Here is a 27,461-nt window from a genome sequence, read left to right as displayed (position 1 = left end):
AAAAACCCATATATCTGAAGTTTAGTTCAAATACAAACATACAGAATACAGTTGTTCTGAACTTCAAAAGTTTTGTTAATCAGAGGTTCCCCAGTATCCACAAATAAATAACTAGTAGCTATTTAACTATCAAATAACAGTGATACCATGGCAGTAATTGGCAGGTATTATACATCCTGTCAAATTCCTGTTAAAGCAGGTTATGAATGCAGCCCGTCCCTTTCCTACCTCAGTATGTCCTCCAGGAGGGCCTGGGAATGAGTCAACACAGGAGTCAAGGGTTTTTATTACACAGTTTAATCAACACACAAAGCTCAACGAGCCTCTCAGGTAATTCAATATACAGAGGTTTTGTGCAAGAAGAGTGGGTTCTCCTCGCACCCAGAGCCCAAGCCAGTCCCATAGCCATTTAAGATGTTAGCCTCTAATTTAACAATAGCAAAAAACAAAAAAGAAAAGAAAAGAAAAAAAAGCAACCTAAAGAGTTATGGGGAGGTGGGGAGGGGGATAAAAACACAGGTTAAACTAAGAAAAAATAAATTGCTTAAATACCTGGTCCAGAACCTTCACTTTGTGAATAAAGAAATGTTGGTGGTAGTGGTGGGGGTGACATGGGGTTACATTTGTGCGTGCATGTGTGTCTATGTGTGTGTGTGTACAAAGGGGTCAACTTGGGTAAGGGTGGGGTGTGAGGGAGGGGGGAGTAAGGATCAGGAGGTGTGGGGATGAATTCAAGTCCTTTCATAGAATCCAACAGAAGACCAAAATAGGCCATGTGCATTTTTTTTTCCATTTTCCACAGCCTGCTATGATTTCTTTTACAGATTTATTGTATAAAATACAGAGTGCCCTTCGACTCACACGTGCGGAAACTGCTTTCTTGAATTGTCACCTCTACAGATGGGAATTACAAGGACAACAAAACAAGAAAAGGGAGCAGAGTGTAAAAATCCCTCGATTTTATTGTCCCCCACCCTCCTAAAAAAATAATCAGGGAAATAAAGGAAAAAAAGGGTCCCCTCAACATTTTACAGATGCTCAAAGGAATGCTTTTAGTGATTAACGTCTGGGGAGGGCGGGTGAGGATGCAGGCCATTTAGGAAAAAAAAAAGGGGGGGGGGCGACAGCAGACCCTGTATGGTGACAAAATGTAACGGAATACGGTAGTCAGGAGATGGGGTCGGAGGTCACATGGGAGGGAGGAAGCGAAAAAGGAGTAGGGAGGGATGGGTGTTACCGTTGCAAGTTGAGACAATATGTACACTGGAGGGTGGGCAGGTGAGCTGAGAGGCGGGAGGGGAGGTGGGTGGAAGGAGGAAGGGAGGGAGGGGGGCAGAGTCAAACAGAGAGAGAGGGGGAGAGGACAGAGACAGAGAGAGAGGTGGGAGGTGGGGCAGAGGGAGTTTTTACAGGTACTCTGGTGAAGGGGAGGCGTGGCTCAAAGAAAGCACTCCAATGGAAACCAACAAGATCTTTTAAACTTTTCATTTGTTTGAATGGTTTTTTGTTTGTTTTCTCTTTACGTCTGAAGCTCCCCTAACCTTATGTCGTAGAGGTGGTTGGCCATGATTCTACCCCAACACTACATTGCATACTTTTGTGTCCATTCCCGAGCTATTTTGTTGTACCTGTGAACAAGCACACAGAGAGAGGGGGACAGAGAAAGGGAGTTGTTAGTTACTTAAAAAAAAAAACCTAAAACCCCAATCAGAAGACAATGTGAGTCATGGTGGTTATAAAACGTCTTTGTTGACCCAGGTTTTCTTCTCCAGGTTCAGTACGAGTAAGAGGGGCGTTTGCTGCGTCGCCAACTTCAGCACAAAATGGACCAACTGCATGTAGCTTATGTAATACCAGGGGAGCAGGTCGTTACAATGGATGAAGGATATTAAAAACATTACAGCAACACTGTTCTTGTGAATAGAGGAAGAGAGGAATGCTGGCAGAAAATTGGTATTTGTGTAAAATCACATGTTAATTTTTGTATTTTACCACTCAGTACCTCCTGTTTATTTCTAATAAGGCGGCTGCACATTGTAGAGCCCATTCAATTTGATACACTGTATTTCAGTCTGATACTGTCCACTGGTGACCAAGATGTGGAAATCAATGTAGTTTTTAGCCAAATCAAAGTGAAATTAATTTTACTGACCAATCAATTTCGTAATCTGTTCTATTAGCCACGAAACCAGCAGTGTAGAAAGGTCAAATCAGTGCCAAACACAAAAACATAATCCAAAGGGGACTTCTGCATCACCAACCGTATACATGTAGGTTCCCGTGGCAACGCAATGTGTACAGTTTGCGCTACTGTTAACTCCACCGCTTCGTTTGGTGCCATTATGGCTAAACAAGCTTGCTATATTCCCCACAGGTCTATTATCTGATCGGATATTCTCTAATCGAGAATATCAGGAAAAGAGGACGGCGTTTTTCACAGTCTGTCTAAATCAAAAACTCTGAAACTGGGTGTGCAGCACAAGTTACCACGGCAATCTAAAAGAGGGCCACTTTGTGACACTGAAAACTCAGGCTTTAGGCTGAAAATACCTCGTACGTTAGCTGCAGCTGCTGGCTGTCTGCAGGTAAAACTATGAACTTTAGAAGAACTACCCATTTTGGAGGGTGGATATAACAAAATGTCCAGAAACTGCTCAGCAGACACGGTGCGTTTTTATTAATCCCGTATGTATACTAACTCAAACTACATGTTTTAATCAACACAAGGCCGATCGATTGTTCAGGAAAATAATCGGGCATTGTGAACTTAATGAAGCCGATGCTTTTAGTCACATCCCTTGTGATTGCTGCACACTCTATACCAGTAACAAACTTTTGACCAAAATCACCAAAAACGATGTTCCGATCAACATAAAGCAAATAACTTACTTTTCCCTGTCCGTCTTGTAGATGCGGGCGATCTCGGGTACTAAGGGGTCATCCGGGTTTGGGTCACACAGCAGAGAGCAGATGGACAGGAGGACTAGAACGGAGCAGGCCAAGGTTAAGGGTTAACCAATCAGCATTCACATATAAAAACAGACAGTTTCAGAATTTCTGTCGTTTCCCTTTGGATGACCCTCGGATGGAAGTCAGGCAGGGTATCTGTCACGACTATAGAACTGGTGATGATACATGCAATTGGGATTTTGAAACAGTGAATGAGGGACAGCAGTTGTAAGCATGTTTGGTAATAACCCAGCACTGGATGACACTAACTAAAGTGACATTTACAGAGAAGACACTTCAGTAAAACACAAGGACGGACGTCTGCATGACAAATGCTGTAATACATTATTGGTGGGAAGCATTTTCATTTAAAAAGGAAGCCAACATGTTTCCCCTGTTCCTTCATTCTTAACATCCTGTTTATGAAAGGCAGTAGCATCTGCCATTTATCTGCAAACATATGTGCAGTTAAAAGCCTCAAGGCCAGCGAGAGACGGCCTACCTTTGGAGATGGTGAGAGCTGGAGACCACTGTGATCGCAGAATGTCAAGACAAATGCTGCCGTTGCTGTTGATATTTGGGTGGTAGATTCTTGTGGTAAATGCAACCTGAAAACACGCAGAGAGAAAATAAATGTGGGGTGGGGGGTGGGGTGGGAAAGAGGGGCAGATGAGAGGAGCAACAGGAAACTGAATGATGTAAAGCCGTGGCATGTTTTAGCAGGCAGGAGGCATTCTGTATGCCTCACTGTTACCTTGTTTGTGTACGCTGCGTCTTTGTACATGTTGTGTGTGTCAGCGTTTCGCTTACCTTTGGCGGTTTGAAGGGGTAGTCTGTGGGGAAGTGTATGGTCAAGAAGAAAACCCCGCTCTGGTAAGGACTGTCATTCTAAGGTAAGAGGAGAGAAACCCATCAGTGTCATTTGTGACAAGGATGACAAATAAATACATAAAACAGAATATCAAATTACAAGGGCTGCGGTCGACCGATCAACCTGAGTTACTACTATATGTTATGTATGTGAATGTGGATTCCCACTAAATCTAAAGCAGCATGATTAAGACTGTGACCAAGTGAATACTTACAGGTCCCATTATTGTGGCTTGCCAGTGAAACACTGAAACAAAAAACAGAAGATCTGGTTATGAAACACTAAGAACACAATGTGTGGCTGAGGAGTGTTAGAATAAATAATGCCACATGGAGTGTGCATGTTTATTTGTACAGTTGAGTAACGACCTCTTACATAAAGTGCAACTCAAGACAAATGGAACTACTCTTTTTTTTTTGACTTTGTAAATGGTAAAGAAGACTCACATTTACAATCAAAAATGCCCCTTACATGAATACTGTCTGTATCAGAGGAAATTGCCACCCTGGCATCAAGTGTAATTATAAAGACACTTGGACAACACAAATTGGAACCATCAGAATTTGATTTGGCAGCGTTTGATTCAACCTTCCTGTCGAGGTCAGAGGATAAATGTCACATGGAAAAAACAAAAGTGAAACACCAATTATGTGTCATGATAAGCACTTGTGGTGCAGAGTGGCTTCTTTGATGTTGGATGGCCGGAAACGTCATGTACAGAGCAATGTCGCTGCTAGTGATTTCTCCCCACGGTGTTGTTTTAGTGTCAAAACATGCAAACAGGCTGAAGATGCACAAATATGTTGAGTGTAACGCCACTGAAAACCACCCCAAAAAAATCCAGGATAAAGATGGTCATTTGTAGGACCTCTAAATAGTCAGATTTTGTTCAGCACGACTTCCACTTATGAAAGCCTGTACGCTGGAATGACCGAATCCCTGGACCCACGCTCTACAGAATGCACGCTCACTTTGGATGTTTTCATGAATTAACGAATTTGTTGAAATAAAGAAAAAGCTGTTTGAATATTGCAATAGTGCTCATGTGGTTACACATTTTGTTGGTGATGCTACTGAAACAGAAAAGCAGTGTTTCAGACAACTCACAAACAAGTGCTACATCCCCTCGAGCTAACGCAAGCACATTTGTTGCCCCCCGGTAAAATCTAGTGTTCAAATGTGAAAACAAGTGTCAGTATTTCCCAGGATACAAATGAAAAAAAAAAAGTTTCTCAACCAGAAATATTCATGTTTCATCAATACAGAACATGCTCGACTCAGCTTACAAAAAGTAGTGATTAAGCACTGCTGATTTACTGTCAAATTTGATTTTTGTATATGACAAAACATGTTCCTGTTAGAGATGGTTTAGAATGTAGTTAATGCCATTAAATCGATCTGTACGTACACAGGAATTTATCAAAAACATGCTAAATTAAATGCAGAAAGCTTTGTGAATATTTTAATTGTTTTGCAAATATTTTCACTCAAATTGCAAAACGATCAAATACCCAGTGAACCGTTTGTAACCAGTTCAACTTGAGATTCTCTGATGATCCAAGAAAATGTGCTCTGACCTGCTTAGGTCAGAAACCTCAAACACGAGACAATGGTGAGGGTACTGGTCCCTCATGGAACTCAGGTGTTTCACTAGTGATTAACATCAGCTCACCCCGTTACAGTTCCACAATATGCTTGTCAACCTATCAATCAATGATCAAATACAAAGATAGTTTTTATATGAATTCTACTGATAATTGGAAAAGTCTTGACAGATAAGTGCACAGTTATCACTGGTCTGTAATGGTAGAGCCTTTCATGTGAAGGGAAAGAACTCTCGTCATTGTGTTAGCACCACAGGACAAGATGAACCCTTAAATGGGTTGAAATAGTGTTAAATATCTCAGTATATGGTAAAACAGCTACAACAACGTTTCATCTAGCAAAACTGTTCTCAGTATATAAGCTAAGTTTCAAAATCTCCAAAATGAATCAGTTCCAGCTGTGTCACCACAAAATAGAAGTGATCATTTCATATCTAACAATACAAAAACCTTGTGATCAAAATAAAAGTTTCATGCTATGTTGCTTTTGAAAAGTAAAGAATTGAATATTAAATACTCAAGAAAAACTGATCGCGCCAATATTGAGCGGAATTAGACTGTGATGAGTGCATAGTTCAAATATGTAATCATTGTACCTTCATTAGGACAGTGGTAACCCTGTGTTACTCTCACTGCCATTATGTTAATAACAACAAGCTGCCTTTCTACAGACAGAAAAGATCTGGCAATCAGAGCGACAGTGACAGAGTCATTGTAAAGGTTCACGAATGGGTTACTTAAAGATGCACCTGTCAGCATAAACATCAGCTCACTGGTGGTCGTTTGTTATGCATCAACAGAGCAGAACAACAGTTGTATAAATATCCTCAAATGGAAACAGCAGCTTGTTACAGATAATTAAGCTGGCATGTACAGTGAAACAATACCTGTAACATGACATTTTCCTTCCCAATATACAGTAAAGGAGCTTGGTGGACTGGTGAACTTGGGGATATTAAACATATAGATTCACTTTTGAATATAATGCAGTCGACCACAATGTCACAACACAATCTTCTCATTGTTGCTTGATCATTTTGAAACACGACTAACTTACACAACACACACATTCCCGTGACTGACAATACGAACGGTACATGTGTATATTGATCTTGTTTACCCTCCACAGTGCAAGAGTGGTAAATTATCTCTATCAAATGACACAAAACGTGTGAACAAGGTTCTCCCGTGTCTTTATAATAAGGAAACATGTCTGATTTAGGTTCCACCCTGCAGTCACTCAGGTACTCATACCATCGTTAACTGGGGACTTCCTGCATGTAAAAAAGGGTGACCAGTGCCCACCTCATCATTCTTAGCCTAACTAATTATTGGGGCAATATTTGTCCAAAGATATTTTGGATCCATAAATCAACTTATCAGTGTCCAGTGTATTTATGTAAACCAGTAGATTCTTTATGGTCCATCACTCAGTGAATATCATCAGGTAGAACTGATTTTCTCACGGTGAGACAAGCCTCTTATGAGACTCTTGACAACCACAACACTCTAACACATATTCATACAAAACAAAAACACCATCACACAAAAGCATGTGAAATCTTGGCTGCGAGTAAGCAAACACACTAGTTAACCTGATAAATACAATGTCCATCACTGAAGGTTGATGTGCATTCCATATATGCAACTGTCCAATTAACCTGTTCACAGCATTGTGGAGATAGACAATGAACTTTAAAAGCTGCTGAGAAATGAGGGAACTAGAAGAATATCTGCACAGAGACACAACACAGGTGGCTGGGTCTTAACGGGAGAGCTTTGAACTGCTGGTACCACGAGACACTCAAAGACAGAATACAGACTTCACAGGCTGTATACTGTCCGCACACATGCAGTAATTATGCTGCTAAAATACAATAGATTGTACACAAACAAGCATGCAGCAATTCTACTTTTTTCTATATCTGACCTACATGGTGCAACCATTACTTTCAGAGGATCATTTGTTAGTACAATGACAAAAAGCTAAGCTATTATCTTTATAGTGTGTCCCATTGGATGGTATTAAAATGGTGTTCAAATGCAATGGATGTGACTTATTTTTTAAACAATTTATGTATTTTTTTATTTTAAAAATGGATTTGTTTCTGTATTATATGACAATAAACAGTGGTAAAAAAAGAAATCATACTTTCCATCATTTTCTTGTTTAGAAAAGTGCAGTCAGTAGAGTGCAGGTGAGTGCCAGGTGATCTCTGCTATGCCTTACCATAACCTAAACTAAACTTAAGCCCAACTGTGGAGGGCACTGTAACTGAAAACACTATCTGATGGGCACAGCAGCTGTTAACATCGGCCCACTTCCAGTCAAGATGGTGGCGAAGTTAACAGAATGGGGGGTTTATTTATTTTACATCATGACTAACTTTTTTCTGGGTAGAGAACTTAACTACAGAGTCAGAGCCCCCCCCCTACTAGTACAATATAGAGATGTTCAGCCAAAGCACACTGCAAAAGTAATCTCTGCCACTATGCACATGGGCACATACGTGGACACCACAGAGGGAGATTGCCGGTAATTAGTACAGCCCACTTTCGTAGTTGTTGCAAATGCAGATAAACCAGAGCTTGAAGATCCTTCAGTATCATTAAAGTCTCCCGTTTAGGAAAATGACTGTTTCTCAGTTCACTACAATGACGATAGACAAAGATAGGTGGATGGGGCGAACACTATATGCCTGCATTGTTAAACTGTGACCAGGTGTGGGCTGGCTGTCCATCAAACTTGCTCACTCATTTAAGATGGCATCACCTGAATGTGAATATCACTGCTATAAGGAAAAAAAAGCAGAGTGGAGTGTGAACTCAGCTTTACATTGTTAGTGCCAGCATATCTGCCCTTTCTGCAAACAAAAAAAATTAAAAAATGTTAATTTTTTGAGAGAAAAAAAAAAGAGAAGAAAGTACAATGAATCTAAGTATAAGCACAGTCCTAATGAAGCTGAAAGCTCTTATTCAAGTACAGTGAAGTCCAAGTACAGTTAGTTTTCTAAATGTAGCACCAATGGATATGTACTATATATTTTTTATTTATTTGATAGAATATTTATTTGACTTTTAATTTCCTTCTCTACAAGTTGGTCGCAGCTGGCTGTAAACTGACAAAGAAAGAGCCATAGATTTTTCATTAAAAATGCAGTTTCATATTTTGTTTCTTTTTTCACCACTGTATCGAGAACATACTAATCTGTGACTTAAAAATCTAGGAATTTACCAAATTAGATTTTTGAGTTCTGCTACACATTAATATTTGCGCTTATGTGCTTAAATTACCATAAAAACTGAAATCAAATGCCTTTTGAGTTTTAGTTTGGATCAAAAACAAAAGTGAAATTAGCACGTAGCAATAGAGTCAGGAATACTGCGCTTTTATAATCAGCCAGTATTTTCACAAGCAGCAGTCCAGGTATTTCCTGGATCTACTTGCAGAGGCACTTCCTTAATATAGTTAAATGCACTGGACTCCACACATTTTGCCTATTTGAGTTGCAGTCTGTGGTAATACAAATATTGGACAATTTTCCACATCCAAACTAACAACAATAATCATAAAATGTAATCTATGTTACAGGTGAAAGGCTAAATCCAGATAATCTGTAATAATTTATTATTATAAAGACATTCCTTTTAGTGTAATTTGTGAGTATTCTGACTAATAAATATTTGTTTCCGCTGCATAGTTGTTTATTAAACGATCTTGCCAAAATAAAGGAATGGTAAACCAGAAATTTGTTCTGGGCATACTGTTAAATTCTAAACCCCACTCACACACACACTCACACACACAGCTGCCAGGAGAGAGTTGGTTTAGATGATGAACTTACTGTCATCTCCTACTGGTCCTGCAGAACACTGGGCTGGTGGGTCCCGTGCCAAATCGTTCAACTCCTGAGACAAATAAATGACAAGTCAGTTGGTCAGGTCCTGCAGCATGGTGCAGTATTTCCACAAACCAGTGAACAGATAGGAGAAAAACTAAATAATACCTTAACTGTGAATGGCAACACAAAAACAAAACTCTTGGGAAAAGATCTCATGATTTTAATCACGTACCACTATACAGACCCGGTATATTGACTAAATAACTAGGTAAAAAGATCCAATGACGGGTGCCACAGTAATTGCTTCAAAGTCTCACTGCAATAGTAACAATTCAAAGAGAAATTCCTACCGATACAACAACACTACAGGGGCAACGTGAGCTTTGATTACCGGAGTGACCACTATTACGTAAAAGCATTTCTCCAGGTGCAGCAGGTAGCACATGTGACAGCCAGGCTGAGATCACGGCCGTACAACAACAGAGGTTTTACAATAACCAAGGCAGTCTGGTAAACTGGGTGTACGCTAGTCGTGCGTAGCTAAGTGTATCGGCATAGTGCAAACGATAGCTTAGCATGAATGCTAGGTGACAACAGCACAGAATGTCAAACGACAGCAACATAAGGCAGGCTGATCAGCTTCGTTATAAAACCGGCAAACATTACTGGAGGAGTAACCATCACCAAAACCAAACACACCATTCAGCTAACTTCATCAAACAAATGGTACAATAACGATCTGCTGCTCGCCTGCTGTCAGCAACATGGCACCAAAGGCGAACAACGCGTGGGGCCTGTTTTTAACACAGCGACCAAATGCTAACATTATCTCTTCCGTTTCCCTATGTATTTACATAGCTCCTTAACCGAATACAAACACTCACAATGTCTACTACAAACAATAACACGCCTATTTTAACATGAACACTTAAAACATCTACAGGTTGTGTAATATGAATACAACATAATGAAAAAAGAGGGAATAGATACACGCTAGCTTAGGTTACATCCATCCTTATCATTGGGTGCTACGGGGCTCTTCTTATTTGGATACCTATTAGGAAAACCAAAAAGTTAACTAAAAAGAACAACCATACATAGCAAACTGGCTAATAAAGTAAGCGGGAGAGTCCTCTTAACACAAGCTAACGTTAGCGTTAGCGCTAGCTCGGTGACTTATCTGTCAAATCAAGAAGCGAGTTAAGCAAGCTTTAGTAGCTGCAATATATTATGTTAGCTATCTTCACTACCACACAAGGGAACTACTAAGGAGATAACTAATCACATTAAACACTTAGGATTGGAAATTACTGTTTCTTTACTGTAAGGATAAAGCGTTACTGTGGTAAGCTAGCTTGACCAGAGGAGCCGTTTAGCTTATCCGAGTTAGCCAGCCACCGGGACAGATAATGTTAGCCCGAAACAGCTAACACACCGCTAATTTCATCAACGGGTAACCGGCATAGCCGGCTAAAACACACCAATACGGGTAGTATTACAAGTTAAAACAACAATTCATGAAGGGCATCGATGGTGAACCTTTGTGACATGACCCAGAGCAGCTAGTTTAGCAGTTAACTACAGTTGTAAGTGTAACGGTTCGGTTGGCCGATCTGTAGCAGCTCCAGTGAACAGACAGGCGGCGCATTGCTGCTCTCACTGTCGTCACTCGCTATTCAGAGACCGTTAGCTGGCAGTTGAAAGCAAGCCTCCGTTTTTAAGTCAATTTTGTTAAATCAATCTCTGTCTAATACACTCGACAACAAACATCAGGCAGGCAACCTTGGAACTAAACCCCAGGCGAAACTGCGAAATCCCGGGCCTCGTCGTTCACTTCCTTACCTTGTGAATTCTTTTCAGAGCCATTGTTGTGCTAGCGGTTCTGTCAGGGAAAACGTGCAATTAAAATGGCGATTGATGTCACTCTCCGTTGGTAATACTACGACTTACTTATCATAGAACACCGATACTGTACGCTCAATTTACTGATCGCTACCAGAAGGAACAACCGATAAAATTTTGAGGCGAAACTGAAAGATAGAAGGGGTAGAACCGCGGTCCTTCCTCCTACTGCAGCGGCTACCAAATCACTGCGGCCTGCGCTCTGCCAGCAGCAACAACCACAACACTTCCGATATAGACTCTTCACAATAAAAGACTTATACATAATAGTCGAAACTGACAAAATATTCCTCTCGCACAGAACCTGACACATTTAATGTAAGAACTATCCAGCTTGACTGTACTTCACCCTCACTTTCTAAGTCAAACGGTACCTGTGAAAGATTAAAAATGTGTGGGCCCTCAAAATCAGCCACACTGTACAATTGCTCACTGTGCTCCATGCAGCCAGTGATGGATGCACAGTCTGTATTGACTACTTTAAAAGGCTGCTCTTACTGACTTTTACGTGCACCCTCCACTAAGAAAAACACATGACTGGGCTGCAAGAAACCATTCTTTTCAGTAATGATCTGACGACCTACTGTTATATGCTGCTATTTATGAGTATTTATATTTATGTTGTTCTTATTTTTATTGTTCTAGTTTATTTCTTTACTGTACTGTACATAGAGAGAGAAGTTTGCTTGTACAAACTTGGCCAATAAAGGTGATTCTGATTCTGATTCTATGTCTCGAGTAAATGTTTGGTATATGAAATGTCAGTCAATAGTCAATAATGAATAAAAAGCCCATCACACAATTTTGAAGATTGCTGGTAAACAGCATATCCTCACATCGGAGAAGTTGGTTTGGAGAATGTTTCACACTTGCTCAAAAAGTGACTTAATTATCTGAATGGTTGCCTAATTGTTTCACCTCTACATATCATTTATTTTTATACCTTTTCATGGGACCGTTGAATTAAGTGTGTATGGTGAAAATAAAAAAAAATACTTTATCACATTAAAAACATTGAAAAAAACAAACAAAAAACAGCACCATCCAAAAAACATAATTTTATTCTGAAGGCCTTCCGCCTAAACCGGAAGTCTTATTGTTGGAACGCATCTCTCACTGCGCTACCGCTAGGAAGCCTTCCGCCGACATGCGCACGTAAAGGGCTCGCAGTGCACGCTGCCGACGTAACAGTGCAACCGGCATCATTGTGGCTCAGAGCATGCGGCGACAGGCCTGTGTTCACAAGGACCGGGCGGAGCCAAAATGTCTCCCCAGCACGTATTTTGCATGAGGTAAACTCCTGGAAACCTGCGCTAAAATGGTTTACAACACAGTTACAATGTCACGTACATATTTACATGCAGTGAAATGGAAATGATCATACATTCTCCAAAGCGCTGGTGATATATATCGATATAATTCAAAGTGTAGGGGGTTGTGTCATTCAGATGAACTACATGCGGGGTCTGCTCAGCGCGGAGTGATATGAGTACAAACGATCAGAATCAGCTTTATTGGCCAAGTGTGTGTGTACACATGCAAGGAATCTGACTCCGGTTTTAAGTTACTCTCAGTGTAGGTATGCTTACACACAGTTCAGAGAACAATGTAGAGGTAGGTAAAAATAGATAAACAAGGATAAGAAATCAATACACTACAACTATCATACAAATGCAATTAGATGGAAAATAGGTGTTTATGTAAATGTATAAATAACAACAATGAACATTATACAGTGTCTATGTAGGAGTCGAGTCATCCTGTAGCAAATAAAAACAAATAGTGCTAAGGAATAAATATTAAATAGATAAATATCTAATGGAAAGACTGTGATGATTTACACATGATGATTTCATGTATAACCTAGACCTATATTAACAGCACAGCCAGTGTCCAGTGTAAATTTACCAGGGTACAGCAGGACTACATGAATTTAATCAGAAATTTATTTCAAAAAACATCTACATTTATAATACAACATAAAAAAACAAACAACTGAGCTGATGACTGAACCACTTATAGTAAAAGGCTACGTAAACTACCCACTGAGAATATAAATATTAATGTAGTCATCTGCCATTTATAATTTTTGATCAGTTCGAACACTCAGGCAGAAGTTCTTGCATTGTTTACCAATTCAATGAAGATCTAATATCAAATTTTCTGATTTTTAAAGAACGGGCCTGTCCTTAAACCTTCACATCGGCTGATTCCTACTTTTGTCTCTTGCATTAATTATTTCAAAAAGATTGTCAACATTATTAACAAATATAAAAAATAAAAGTAGAATAATAAAAACAAATATAGCCCAAACAAAAAAATCTGTGGTTTCAAATAAAATATCAAGTATTAATTATCACATACTCAACATATCTTTACATTGTGCAGTGAAATGCTAAGTTGTCCCATCGGTGCTGTGCTCGTCGTTCTAAAATATAAAACATACAGACGAATAGATACATACAACAATATGAAATATTCAAAATACAGTTTATACAACAAAGAAGACACATTACAGCGAGACACTGCAGCTGCCATACACCCTCGCTGTCCCTCATTAGATTTTTTAGAAAGTCAACACATGTTTTTAAACTGTAACAACCTAATCTTAAGTAACATAAACTTTTTCTTCCTCATAATCAGACGTCATAACAGGAAATGCACAGGTGTAATGTCACTAAGCACGGCTTTGTTCCCTGCAGTCAGCCAAGATGCACCATACACGGCCCCTGCAACAGACACACATATATGGAATGTAGCCTTAATTAATGTTATTAGTTACCCCTGAGCTTTTCCTGCTGCTATGTGCCAAAATATGTGCTGACAGGCCGATAGTGACGGTGGTTTGTGGCACTGTTTGATTTTAACAATGAGAAACTAAAAATGCACCGAAAGAAGAACTGTGTTTGGTTCTGTGTTGGGTAAAAAGTACAACTGCATGACAAATAACAGTAATGCAAAGACATCAGTTTTGATAGGGAGAGATGGGAACTAAGAGATGAAGGAAACGCACATCGTTCACCCTTTGTCCCCTTTATGTTAAAATGCATGTGACCATCCATTACTTGTCTAATACTTATTTCACAAAATACTTCAAAATCTCTCAACCAAAAATCCTGTCAGCCTCAGTCTGAGATTAACAATAGCATGTTATGAGCAAAAGCCTCCAATGTGAAGAATTTTTGTGTTTTAAGTTTTCATCCTTCAAATGTTCTGAGTCAGAGATGTACTAACTGGCCTCTGAACGGAGGCACAACATGGCTGTTCCTTTGGGGCCACCTTCTGGCCAGACTTCATATGCTTTTCCTCAATTTATCCAACCAACAGCTTAGGTTTATGCTGTACTGAACATTACAGTCTAACACCCCCCCTCCGTCTTTCTTATATGTTAATAACATTATGTCTTTTGAGCCTTTTCTGTCCCACACATCAACATTATGTCTAAAAGAGCAAAGAGACATTTGACCACCTCCTACATCGCCCTCAGCCTTTGGTTTCTTCCACATCCCATCTTATACAAGAAAACACTATCCTATAGGTCCACGTGACCTTCTGTCAAATAGCCTGCTGTACAGTTACACGCACGCGTGCATGCGCCCACGCGCAAACACACACTTGAGTCGTTGTTAAGGGGGGAAGCCCTGTAATCAATGCCTCCACAGGATGGCAGTATGAGTCTGACTGTGCGTATGTGTGTGTGCGTCCCCGCGTGTGCGTGAATCTGCGTGGGAGTTCCTTCTTTCGCCATTCCGGGGTGTTGCCAGCTGCACAGCACCGCTTGCAGAGGCGTCCTGGAGAGGTAGAGTCTGCGCGTCTCTTCTCTCTCCAAGGCGTCTCTTCGCCCTTTTACCTCCAGAGTTTACCCCCACCCCTCACCCCTATTCCACCACTGCCGCTACACTAGCACCCCGAGATCCCCACCAACTCCTCCTCCACATCCCCCCCTCCCATAAAAAAAAAAAAAAAGAAAAAACAAATTTGGGATCCAAGCATGCCACAACAGCAGCTAGGTATCCGCCTATCCTCCCCCAAAGTCACCGCAGGCGCAGCAGCAGGCTTCCCCCGTCCGAGAGAGCACGGAGACTCCACCGAGTGATGCCACTACTGCAGCAAGAAAAGCACCCAGCGACCGCGCACGTTCTCGACGCCTGCCGGAGGACCCGACACCACAGTCTCGACCCTTGACAGAAGAGAGAGCCTCCCCCCACCCCCCTCGGCTCCGTTCCCGTCCCGACTCCAGGATGTCCGACTGCAACGCAAGTCCCGCCGACCGGGTGATCAAATGTAGGCATGCCAAATCCTGCACGGCCAGTGAGAGCTACCTCTGTGCCAATAATTCTGCTCTAAGTCATCGGTTTTTTTTTTCTTTTTTCTTTTTTTTTTCTGTTTGCATCCCTGTCTTTGCACTGCTGTCTCTGAATCGCACGTTGTTTTTTGCTCTGAGTTCATCCCTTTTCAGTATTGTACCACCTCATAATAAAGGAAACCTATTTGGCTGGCGAGTCACCATGCATGTGCCTCTGAACCTTTTAGGGGAAGGGAGGTGTGGTGGTGGAGGGGAAGGAGGTGGGAGGGTTGGGGGGGGGGGGGGGGGGGGGGTATCCAGTACGATACGCCATAATCAGGGTCTTCCCTCGTTATTCTATTAGAATTCACCCCCTCACCGAGGCATTACCCCATTTTCTAACGGGGGGATGTCTCTCCCTCTATGTATAGCCAAAGCTTCTGTGCGACACCCTGTGCTGCATGAGCTCCATTTACGCGCTCCACTCCTAGCGGTGGTTTCGTGTTACTGAATAATACCCTACAGAGACACAACCGAGAGAGTGATAGAGAGAGGAAAAAGCAGGGAGGGAGAGAGGGAGACGAGCATCTTGTTCCAATGAAACATCAAGCAGTGTGACGATGACAGCGAAAGGCAGACATAAAGGTAAATACATGTTAACGCATAACCTGCGATCTTTGGTGTTGTGGTTCTGCTGTGGATGTGGATGGTGTCACTGGATGATGTTGCATGTTAGCAACGATGTAAGGAGAGAGAGGGGGAGAGAGGGGGGGGGTAAGATGCTATGGGGGACTTGTCACTCGGAGACTCAAGGATTTTTGAGCTTTCTCTCTCGGTGTTCGCTCTATCCGTAGCTGCACGTCTTCGCGGTGCCCCGGTGCTGGACGTGCCGACTACCCCCGCGCCTCTGTAGGGTGGCCTACATTTACGCGATCTAGTTGTAGTTTTCGCCAAACCTGAGCCAAAGTCGGGCAATCGATGGGTTTTAATGGCAGGTAGGCTGCCAACTTTGCCAGGCCGAGTGCGCACCTCCATACCTGTGAGTTTAGTTTTCACGATATCGGCCTAAGAGGATGAAATCAGCCTGATGTTTGCTGATGTGACGTTTAAAAACCACGAGTGCACACGATGGATTTACGAGTCGCTTGAAGTCGACGTTTTTCTCAGTAAGGCCTGAATGTCAGCGGGCGATTGTGCTTCTGCCGTGCGTGTCGTTCTTCCACGTCTCCCTAAAGGTCTCCCTGGCTTCCCCCTCTTCTTTCCCCGAGTGTCAAATGAGAGAGTTTAGGGATGCTGCGCTGCGTATCCGAGCCTATTGCCCGACGACGCTTATGCATGCCACCCTAATGGTGTAATTGCATCACTGGATTATGGAATATTTAATGTGTTTATGAGATTGTCTGTTTCTGCTTTACGCGTGGGCGGCTATAGGGGAGGCGAGGAGGGGCTCCGCTCGGGTTATGATCCACGGATCTTGCACAGATTGTCGTGCTTATCGGGTCACAACAAGGCTGGCATGGCAGCGGCGCTTCCAAGCACGCAGCCTGTCACATGCGACGATGCCTGGCTGACTGTCTCTCCCACTGGCTCCCCTTAATAAACTCTCAAGGTCTCTCTGCCGGAAGAAGCGGAGCTGACAGTTGGATGCGTCGCTCGGGCATGCCCCGGTATTCCGTGCGTGCGTCGTGCTTAGAAGGGGGTGGGGTGGGCTGGGGGCGTGGGGGCTCTTGCAGTTTTTGCACGTAGGACTTGAAGACTGCATGCACATATGCCTACAGTAAGGCTGTGCCTGTGTGTGTGTGTGTGTATAACTACATGGATGCAGTTGTGCAGGGGCGGTGAGAAGAACTCTGGATCTGCTGAAAAAACCGGACTTCAGCCAAATTCACATTGACCCCCAATCTATCTATCAGTTATCTGTGCACACCCTCAAATTAGTACCCCCCCCTTCACATGTGCATGTGTATTTTTACATTTTCTGTTTGCATGTGTGTTGTAATGCAGCTGGGCCACCAGAGCTCAGCTGCCTCAACACTGGAACAAACTAAGCGGCCTATATCCTCATGCATCATCCATCATGCACACACACACACACACACACACACACACGTATATATATATAAATGCACCTCCTTCTCTAGCAAATACACAGCAAAACAACACAGCAATTCATCAGTCAGGTGAGAATGATTTAGTTTGTATGAAGCCGGAGAGGAATGGGGGCATCAGTCAAAGAGATGTCACTTATGGCGGATGGACTGCGCCCGGTAGTTCCCCACGTTATGGATTTTAGTGAAGTGATATTCAGCAGAGAGAAGTGCACGGAGATGGAGCCAAAGGACAAAGCATACCGAGAGGAACGGACAGAGAGGCAGAGAGTGTGGGGGCGAGGTGAGGGAGAGAGGGAAGGAGAGAATGTGACAAGGCCACGGAGGAGGTGAAGTAGCTGGAGCGAGAGAGAGAGAGAGAGAGAGAGAACGAGAGACACTAAGGGAGAGAGAGAGGGGGAAAAAAGAGAAGAGGGAGAGAGAGAGGAAAAGGAGAGAAAGGCAGGGGAAGTAGTGTTTCACACTGTTGAGTGGCAGGATAGCATCCTCTGACTTAACCAATGGACTTCTCGCACCCTTTTTGATTCACTTATCATGCAAACCCGTCTGTGTGTGTGTGAAAAACAAGCAGGCCTCGGAGCCAAAATGTGAGAATGTGACTCTTACTTAAAAGTTTAGTTTAATAACTTTAAAGAACTCCTCACCAATTTTGCCATTTGAAGTGCACTTAGAAAGGGTAGAACGGAATATTTTGTAGAAACAAAAAGTACAGTCTGTTACTGCTATCTCTTGCCTATAAGAATATCTACAGTAAGGACAAATGGATCCTGATATATCATTTGTAACGCAGAGAAGAGACATCAGTCTCCTTGTACCATTATTCACTGGTGTCAAAAGGCAAACCTGTACCTATGAGTTAATGACTTTGATTGTGCAAAATTTGGACTTAAACGCATCAGTGCTACCAGCAAATACCAATAAATACAATGCCTACATGAAGGCTGGTATGGTATCTCCCTGTTGATTTCCTAGAACCCTGAGGTGAGGGTCAAAGCGGGGTTGGGTACAGATGGACCTACTGAACAAGGTCAAAGCACACAGCCAGTGCCCAAAAGCTTGATTGCCAAAACGAATCAATGACAGTATAAACAATCAATGTGTAAAATGTATAACACGTTGTCAGTGGTCACCCCTGCAGCAGCAAAAAGAAGCTTTTCTGAATGAGCGTGTTCCTGTGTATTAACCAGTGGAAAACCTGGAAAACGTGCCAGCAGCATGCAATGCTTCCAGGCTAATGCTTGATTCCTAAACACAAACTCACAAACACAATGTGCATTACGGATAATGTGTAATGTGTTGCTTCCAGTGCACAACCTCAGTCTCATAGACCTTTTTCATGGCAGCACAAGTGTAATTAATAGCATTAAGGATGGCGACAGTCCATATATCAGCTACTTTCACTGTCCTGGTTACAGAGGACTTTGAGGTTTGAGGACTAGCTTGTTTTTCTCCATTATATTTTATTGTAAATCCAATACTCGGGCCAAACAAGCATTTTTGGCAGTCACTTTGGGTTTGGGACATAATAATGGACATCTGTTTATTTATGGCAGTGTAGATAAAATGGTCAGCCAGTGGAAAAAAAACTGTAGAAATAGAGATAATGAAGATAACAGCCTTCGTTGTCACACTGCTCATTGGATGCAGCAGCCCATCAGAAGTTTGATGATAAGACAGCTTTGCATCTATGTGGCTGGACAAAATATTAAAAATAACTCTCAATATGTTGCAATCCAATAGGCCTTTCACACAGGTGTGACTAATACATTAATCATGGCTGTGTTCCATTTAGCTCTTCTAGTGTCATAGCCCTGGTTATGTGCATGCTGGCTCACTGACAAGGCTCATTGGTTCCCCTAAATGCAAAAGGCACACCATTAATGTTATTAGTTACACTTGTGCTATTCCTGCTATGACTAGTCAAACTGTACAATGTGACAAGGGCCCGTGCAAACTCAGAAATGACAAGAGAGTTAATCAACACTTTTCTGACACCATATCAATAGAAAGTGAGCATTCAAATAGTCATGAAGATACAACTGCTTGCATCATATTTCACAGGTTTACTTAATGAAACTGTAAACTCAGTGGATGATAACTGTATCAGCACTTGAACTATCACTTAATCTTGTATATATAGCAACACACGTATAAACTAGGTCTAACTGCATTGGTTACCATTATCTAAGGTAAAAAGAATGAACATTTTAGTAATCAAAAGTTGATTATAAAGTAGCTCATTACATCTTTTTCTGTTCTGGACAAGCCACACTTTCCCCACAGCAGTGGACTATTTTTGCTGATTTTATGTGGTCCTCATCCCATAAACATTTCAGGAGAGTTTAAAACTAAAAAACCAGTTGATATACTTGCTGCTTTTAGGATATTGCCTGTCACATGATGCTGTGTGTGTGCAAGCATAATGCAGGACAGCGCTACACAGAGATAACTTTGCTGCCGTGTCATATATTAGGTGCCAATGTGATAAACTGTCGGATAATATGACAGAGCATGAGCAAAATCAGTTGGATCATTTCAAATGTGTCCTCACGGTCAATTATATCTTCAAATAGCAAGCTAGCATTGTTTGAATTCCTTGTGGAAGCCAAAGGCTCCCTTGCCTCACAAGGAAAAAGTAGTCCCTATTAAGTAATAATATCTCAAGGTGCTTTTATGAATTAAAATATTTTAAATGTATCAATGAATGTGTGACCAGTATTCACCAAAGCTGAGTGGACCTATATCTAACATGAACACATGCATGTACTGTATGCATTCATGCATGCACTCTCTCTCTCTCTCCCTGTCACACACTCTCTCTCACACACACACACACACTCACACACACACACACACACACACACAGACACACCACCTCTGGCAAGGCTTGGGGCACACTGGGCATATTTCCTTTTAGTGTAACATGCCGTCCCATTCCCTCATGGTTCCCCCAGAGCCCTGTGTGAGCTGTGTTTTTGTGCGCGTGTGTGTGTGTTGGATTTTGGTGTTATCCTTGTGAGCCAGGGGTCCCACCTTGACAGGTCTCTATGTGCCCTGTGGGGAGGGTGGCAGGGCAAGGGCTATTTATAGAGAAGGTACTCCAGAGAGAGAGAGAGAGAGAAAGGGATTGTCTAATGAGGGCAGGCTGTTAGGGGATGGGCCGTTGTTTCTGTGTGTGTGTGTGTGTGTCTGCGTACACAGATGGTCCTTCATGTGTGTTGTGTGCATTAATTGAACAACTTCAAACGCATCTTTAGTTGTCCCCCCATCACCACCTTCAAAGACCCATGGATCTATGTTAGCTGATCTGGGTCAAAGATGGTAGATAAACACTGACACACACACATACACACACACACACACACACACACACACACACACACACACACACACACACACACAATGCGCATGTGAACAGTCACATCTCTCCTCTCTCATACACCCCAATTTTTGCTTTCCCTTTCTCTCTTCTCATTTGCCGCTCTCATTCTTTCATCCCTCAGTTTCTCCCTCCTTCATTTATTCATGCAGAGACAGGCAGCGGGATGAGCTGCTCTCGGGAAATGTGTGTGTGATCACTTTAGATGAGGTCCTGTAGAGGGCAACACATCTAACATACGAACACACGCACATACAGGCATGCCTTCAGTCCTGGTCGATGTCACTGGATGAACACCAGACAGATACAGTCTGGGCAGCAACAGTATTGCACTGTAATGAATTGATTCATAGCCTGAACGCAGCACATACAGGGCTGTTTATACCGTGTGTGCTTTTGTAGTTATGTTTTATGTATCATGTTTGCTATTTGCTGTCGTGCAGTTTTACTTCCCGCATATTTATTGATGATTTCTTTTTCTTTATAGTTATCCGAAAACCAGTTAATTGCACATTTGTGTTGTTTTATACCTATTTAGTCACATTTTGTAACATTTGAAAGACAGACACAAATGAGGAAAGATGGATCATTGGTGACTTCTACAGTCATTTCTGCAATCTGCCTGTTCTCACTTGCTGTCACTTCCTCCATCCTGCAGCAGCCCCTCTCATTGTGAATGGCGTCCCTGTGTTATTAAAACTGATGAAATATCCCCATAATTAACTTTAGCCATTAGGGAGGATGCGCACAATAACAAGATGATTCTGATCAGATTCTGCTCCAGTTAGGCTATTAGGCCAGCCCAAACAAATTTAGGAGATTTGGTTGAAAGCTATGTCATAGATTTTCTCTCAGGCTCCCCCTCGCTGCGCTGTGATGTGGAGATTTTTGGCTGAGCTGGCAGCTTTGGCGCTTAATAAATTCCACACCGGGGAGTTCAGCAATGGAGAGTGGGCCAGAAGACAAAAGCAGTACAAAGTACATTAGGAAGAAGCTAAAAATGCTTTCACCTCTTCTTACACCCCTTGATCCAGCTCAAATGCACGCCATGCATCGTGTGATTGGTTGCTTCAGTGAAAAAGACAGTTCTGGATGGGTTACATTTTTTATCACTCCACTTTCCTGCACTTCAGAACATGGAGTTCACTGTGTTCATCAGCTGTACTCGGACAAGGCACAGCATAGACTGTACTGTCAGAAAGTCAAGTTCCCTCACAAGGTTGTTAAAATGCCTGAGAGCAGTTTCGGAGAGAAATGCTGTCCACCGTCACCACTAAAGAAGTGTGGCATTTATGGACTGAGCTCACTGTATGACAAGATAACACCATCTTTACAATGCTAATATCTGTAGGATGAATGAGTCTATCACTGATGTTTTTATCCAGTGTGTCAGTTATTTAATGTATTTATCTATAAGAACAGCACAAGTCAATCAGCATGCCTTTATATTAACCAGCTAGTTAATTTTCAAATGTAAAGTTTGGCACTATCTTCTGAAGCCAAACCATTTGGTTTTCACACAGCTCAGAATGAACGAGTGAAGTCACAAAAACATCTTAATATATAGTTTGTCCACAGGCAGGCTATTGGCAATTAGCAATTGGCTATTGGTAGAAATTCTTGAATTCCTGCATATATAAATTATGAACAATAATAATCATAACAATATGAAAAAGAGAACTGTAAATAATACCATCTTTTACAACCCACGGAGGTTTAGTTTTATTATTAGACTGGCTCCTCTGTTGCTGTTTATAGAATAACCTTCAGCTGATGAAATGCTTTTATGGTGTGTAGTGTTAGCATAGCTACTTGGTGGTCTTCCTGACAGGTGGGTCTGTATGTCAACAGTCCAGCTTGGGAACCGTTGTGGGTCAACCACTGCTTGTGAGGAGCTCCTCAGCGACACCTCCATGGCAGAGAGAGAATGTGTTACTGACATATCAGGCGATTTTTCTCATGTCCTGGTTTGACTTGTAGTTTGTTAGAATCAGACATGAGATTTATGTAATAGCAGAGGCTCTTTTCGGAGGAGAAAGAATATCCAAACGAGCTAAAAAAAAAGTTTTATTGCAGAAGCACGAAGGTCAAGTACTACAGAGGGAAATTCCTCCTGCTGGGGCTTTAACTTGCTATAAAAGATATCTTAGTGGTGGAAACATGGCTGAGTAATATGGAGTATTGGAGTTTGTAAGTGGAGGTAACGTTTGTTCCCTTTACACTAATGGACAGTCTTCTTTCAGGAGAACAGCCCCAATGTGGAAGTAGCATTTGAGAGCATTAAAAACTTTACCAAACTAAAATTGTGCAGCTCCATACTAAAGACCAGGATAAGAATGAACTTGCTAATGGCAGCAACAAATGCCTGTGTTGCATAATAATATCAGAGACTAGCCGTTCATCAAACTGTAAATGATTGGCTTGGTGGATGAGGTGGCTTTCTCAACAATTGTTGCAAAGACAGCAGTGAACTCCCGCTGCTTGTTTTCTTGCTGCTTAGCTTGCGTCATTGCTCGTGCACCAAGAAACTAACCAGACTTGTGATAGATCTCTAGTCTCACACAGTGACTGTAAGTATGCCGGTTGCACCAGACCACTTGAAGCTACTCAGTGTATTGAATCGTCAGTGGGTGCAATTTGTTCTACACAAGCTCAAGAACAAAATGTGTGCAAAGTCTGCTCTTGATGCCATCTCCAAATCACACATGACGATCCTTTGTTAGAAGCATGAGTTTCTCATACAGGCTTAGAAAAATGACTTTCATCTCCGAAGTCCCTCTTTTTAAAGCAATAAAGCCATGATCCTTTGTGCTTGTGTGCCAAGCAGGTCACAAAATGTTCAATTTATTCACTCTAATTTAACTAGGCGTCCTTTGTGATTAAAATATTGATAATGAAAAAGAATGTTTAAAGCCTTTTTGATTTGCATCCTGGAGGCTCAAGCTTTGTTTTCCTAAATATACCAAATTTCTCACTTTCTCATGCTAGACTTGCTCCAAATTGACTTGTGAATGAAGTTACAAAATTGATTAATCACAAAGGCTGTTAGAAAGAAACCTGCAGGATACAATAGTTCAGTTAACAAAGAAGGAAAACAGAAAGATCCCACTTTTCAGTGCAGTGTTGTACCTTTGTAATCATGGATATTTAGCCATGCTAGCAGCACAGCTTCAGGGATGGCAACATCACTCCATTTTGACTGAAGTATTTCAACTATTGGATGGATTATTATGAAAAGTGGTACAGATATCGCTGACATGTCCTGATTTAGACAAGAGCTTTAATATACACGAATAAGATACCTACAAATACACGAACTAGGCTATCATATAAGTCTCACAAACTGGTTAAAGATCAGTTATACAATGGAATGCATACAGTATATTGTAGGTTACAAGTGTGGATGCTGTATTAAATGTAAATGCATTTCTTCTGCATTAATGTTGTACTCCAGGCCTACAAATTCTGATGCATAATGCAGGAAGCCTTCATTATGATTATTAGCCAAAATCCCCATTTTTGCTGGTAAAATTGCTTTGAGGAAGAAAAAGTAATACAAACATGTTCCACACATTCATAACAGAATTGCAGGTTCCTTCATAATTTACAGCTTTAAACCCCAGACAGCTTTCAGGCTTCAACCACTCCATGTGTGCTTGAACCTCTCAATTTTGTCTGAAATCCAGTAGACTTCCCCCTGAATTGTGCGCCCATCGAATGGTCAGTAGTCAGGTGCTAAACACCTTCCTGGTGTGACTGTGCTGGTGCTGAACTTCTCCTTCCCCCATTCCCTAACTGCCAAGTATAGTTCCTTCCCCAAGCTCTGTGTCTCTGCTGCTCTCTACTCTCTCATACCTGCCCTACTTTCACACTGCTTACACAATTTACGAGTTTCACACGCCTTCCCTCTCGCTTCTCCCTCTTTCTCTCTCTCTTTCACACACACATACAACAGACACCTCAGTTTTACCTTAAACTAGAAATACACACACACACACACACACACACACACTGAGTTCATGTATACGTGCAAGCTTCAAAATAATAAATAATAAATAAATTGTTTTTTTCTGCCATATATGCAGCTTTCTGTGCCTTTTACCTGCATTATTACAGTTTGTGGCACAGTGTAGTACAGTACAGTAGCACAAGGCAGTGCATTACTTTACAGTAAAGTGAAGAAGGAGGTTTGGAGCCACACGCTGACTGAGCCCTGTTGATTCCTTCACACAAATACCAACATGCATTCTCTGACAATGTAGAAGCGTGCAAACCTTAACAGACATCACTCAGGCCTAACTTGAAAGGTAAAAACTGGTTTTAACATGTTGATCCGCTGTTCTTAATCAGTGCAAAACAGACCCTTCAGCTTGGCAGCCTGTGGTGTTCTGGGATGTCTCAGGGTGCTCTTGTATGTTATTAGATACTTTAAGGTGTCTAAATATGCATCCAGGTGACAAGGTGTGTCATTAAGGTACTCATGGGCATCTTCAGTGTGATCCAGGACAAAAAGTAAGATCCAAGTGGCTATGTGGTCCTGTAGTCTGAAAGTAACTCAAAACTAGAGCAGCCATAACAGTATGGTTTGTCTGTAGCAATTTTCATAACCTGATATTTAAAATTATCCTCAGTGAAATCCTCATAATTACACGTAAAGTGCTGATTTAGATTGACTGTAACTGTTCCAGTGTTTTTCATGCCCTTCCTGATGGTTCATTTAGCAACACAGGCTAAATGTTGCTGATGTTTCAGTGTGATTACATAAAACTGTGCGGTGTGGTTTCATTGGTTGTTGAGCTACTTTTACAATGAAAAAAATAAAATGTATCACATTAAAATATAATGATGGACATCAGTGTGACGGCTCACTGAAGAGACTGTGGCCTGTTACAGCGACAGGAAGAGAGGGAGAGAGAAAAGAGAAAGAGGAGTGAAAAATTGGGAAAAAATAGAGAAGGGGCAAGAGGAGAGAGTGCAAAACAGAGACAAAGTGACAGAGAGTGAAAGTGTGTGTGTGTGTGTGTGTGTGTGTGTGTGTGTGTGTGTGTGTGTGTGTGTGTGTGTGTGTGTGTATGTGTGTGTGTAGAGAGAGAGAGAGAGAGAGAGAGAGTCAGGCCTAGTTTTTAGTTTGTGATCTAGGCCATTATCTGTGTTAGCACTGGTGGGGCTCCAACAGGCTCTGTGGATCCTGCATAACAATACCTTTTATGAGCTTGTGTGTGTGTGTATGTGTGTGTACCATTGTAGGCTCACACACACTTACATTGTATGCGATCATGCGTGTTAACGCCATTGTGCCATACATGATGTACGCATGCGCCCCTGTGCCTCTGCCTTTTGTTTCTTGCCACTGAGTTTGTGCCTGTTTGTTAAGACCACTTGTGTGTGTGTCTGTGCGTGATTGTGTGTCTGGATTTTGTCGGGTGTGTGTCTTCGTATGTGTGTATGTGACTCCTCACGTGCAGCTGTACGCTCTTGCTGTATCACCCCCGTCGTCAGTCAACCCCCCTCTCCAGCAGCGCCCTGGGGGCCTTCATTATGTAAGAAAGACATTACTGCAGAACAGAGGCAGAGAGACAGAGAGACATTACTGCAGAACAGAGGCAGGCAGCCCTGATAACTCTGGCAGCCCCTGCTTCAGTACAACCCACCTAGGCCTCCATAGTACACACACACACACACACACACAAACACACACACACACACACACACACAAACACACACACACAGACACACACAGAGTCAAAGCCTGCAGCAAAGGTGTTATCAGGATAATGGTGAGGATTGAGGGCTTTGTGTTTGTGGGCAAGCTTGCTGAAGAATACATAAAATATCAATAAATCATGTTTTGCATTATAATAAATGTTTTTCTCTTTTCTTCTGCATCAATTTCTCTCATTCACTCCATCATCTGACCTCCATCCACACACCCATTAAAACCTGCTGTCCCTTCTAAATCTCAAATATGTATTATATCCCCCTTCCTTCCTCCATCTCTGTCTTCACCTTCCTCCATCTCTGTCTTCACCTTCCTCTCACTTCCATCCCCTCCCCATCTTTTCCATCACTCTAACCTCCCTCTCCAGCGGTCCCCTTCCCCCTGGCCCACCGGCTTACCATGAAGGAGGTGTTTGACGCAGAAGGCCGGCCGCGGGTGGACCTGCTCAAAGCTCACCTCACTAAAGAGGGCCGACTGGAGGAGGCCGTGGCCCTGCGCATCATCGATGAGGGCGCCGCCATCCTGCGCCAGGAGCGCACTATGTTGGACATTGAGGCGCCAGTCACGGGTATGGTATAGTGATGAGTGTCAATTAGTCTGTTATTTAGTGAACAATTACAGTGCAGTTAATAGGGCTGAACGATGTGGGAAAATAATCTAATTGGCAATATTGTGATTCGGTATACAATGTCCCTCTGTATTATTTACACAAGAAATAAATCCTTTAATTGCATCACCACAACATTGAATACAGTCAACATGTAAGCTGGTCTGTCCTGTAGATCAGGCCTATGTGCTATGA

The 27,461-nt window shown here is 42.1% G+C and overlaps 2 protein-coding genes across 2 annotated transcripts in view; one reads left to right on the top strand and one right to left on the bottom strand.

Annotated features, from left to right (window-relative positions):
* Positions 1-281: 281 nt before the first annotated feature.
* On the bottom strand, positions 282-11,363 carry ube2d2 (ubiquitin-conjugating enzyme E2D 2 (UBC4/5 homolog, yeast)). The gene is made up of 7 exons (XM_070836525.1): positions 11,109-11,363; positions 9,270-9,333; positions 4,035-4,066; positions 3,760-3,837; positions 3,452-3,557; positions 2,890-2,983; positions 282-1,628 (listed from the first exon to the last, which is right to left on the bottom strand). Exons 1-7 carry the CDS (start codon positions 11,130-11,132, stop codon positions 1,583-1,585), a joined length of 444 nt encoding a protein of 147 aa, XP_070692626.1. The 5' UTR covers positions 11,133-11,363; the 3' UTR covers positions 282-1,582.
* A 4,663-nt stretch (positions 11,364-16,026) lies between these two features.
* ppp3cb (protein phosphatase 3, catalytic subunit, beta isozyme) overlaps positions 16,027-27,461 on the top strand; it is a 31,544-nt gene continuing 20,109 nt past the window's right edge. Inside the window, exons 1-2 of the mRNA XM_070836449.1 lie at positions 16,027-16,098; positions 27,027-27,227. Coding sequence (XP_070692550.1) covers positions 16,074-16,098; positions 27,027-27,227 — 226 coding nt within the window. The 5' untranslated portion in view covers positions 16,027-16,073. The remainder of the gene's footprint in view (positions 16,099-27,026; positions 27,228-27,461) is intronic.

This window comes from Pempheris klunzingeri, chromosome 9 (assembly GCF_042242105.1).
Source record: "Pempheris klunzingeri isolate RE-2024b chromosome 9, fPemKlu1.hap1, whole genome shotgun sequence".
Lineage (NCBI taxonomy): Eukaryota > Metazoa > Chordata > Actinopteri > Acropomatiformes > Pempheridae > Pempheris > Pempheris klunzingeri.
The sequence above is the reverse complement of the archived record's forward strand: the minus strand, read 5'-3'. Positions and strand labels throughout refer to the sequence as shown.

What these genes read in the sequence shown, in the direction of transcription:
- ube2d2 (XM_070836525.1), bottom strand. Translation starts at nt 11,132, where the DNA reads ATGGCTCTGAAAAGAATTCACAAG. An exon ending in AAGCCACAATAATGGGACCT is followed by an intron (nt 3,838 to 4,034) that starts GTAAGTATTCAC and finishes CTCTTACCTTAG; the next exon opens with AATGACAGTCCTTACCAGAG. An exon ending in AGCTCTCACCATCTCCAAAG is followed by an intron (nt 2,984 to 3,451) that starts GTAGGCCGTCTC and finishes GCTCCGTTCTAG; the next exon opens with TCCTCCTGTCCATCTGCTCT.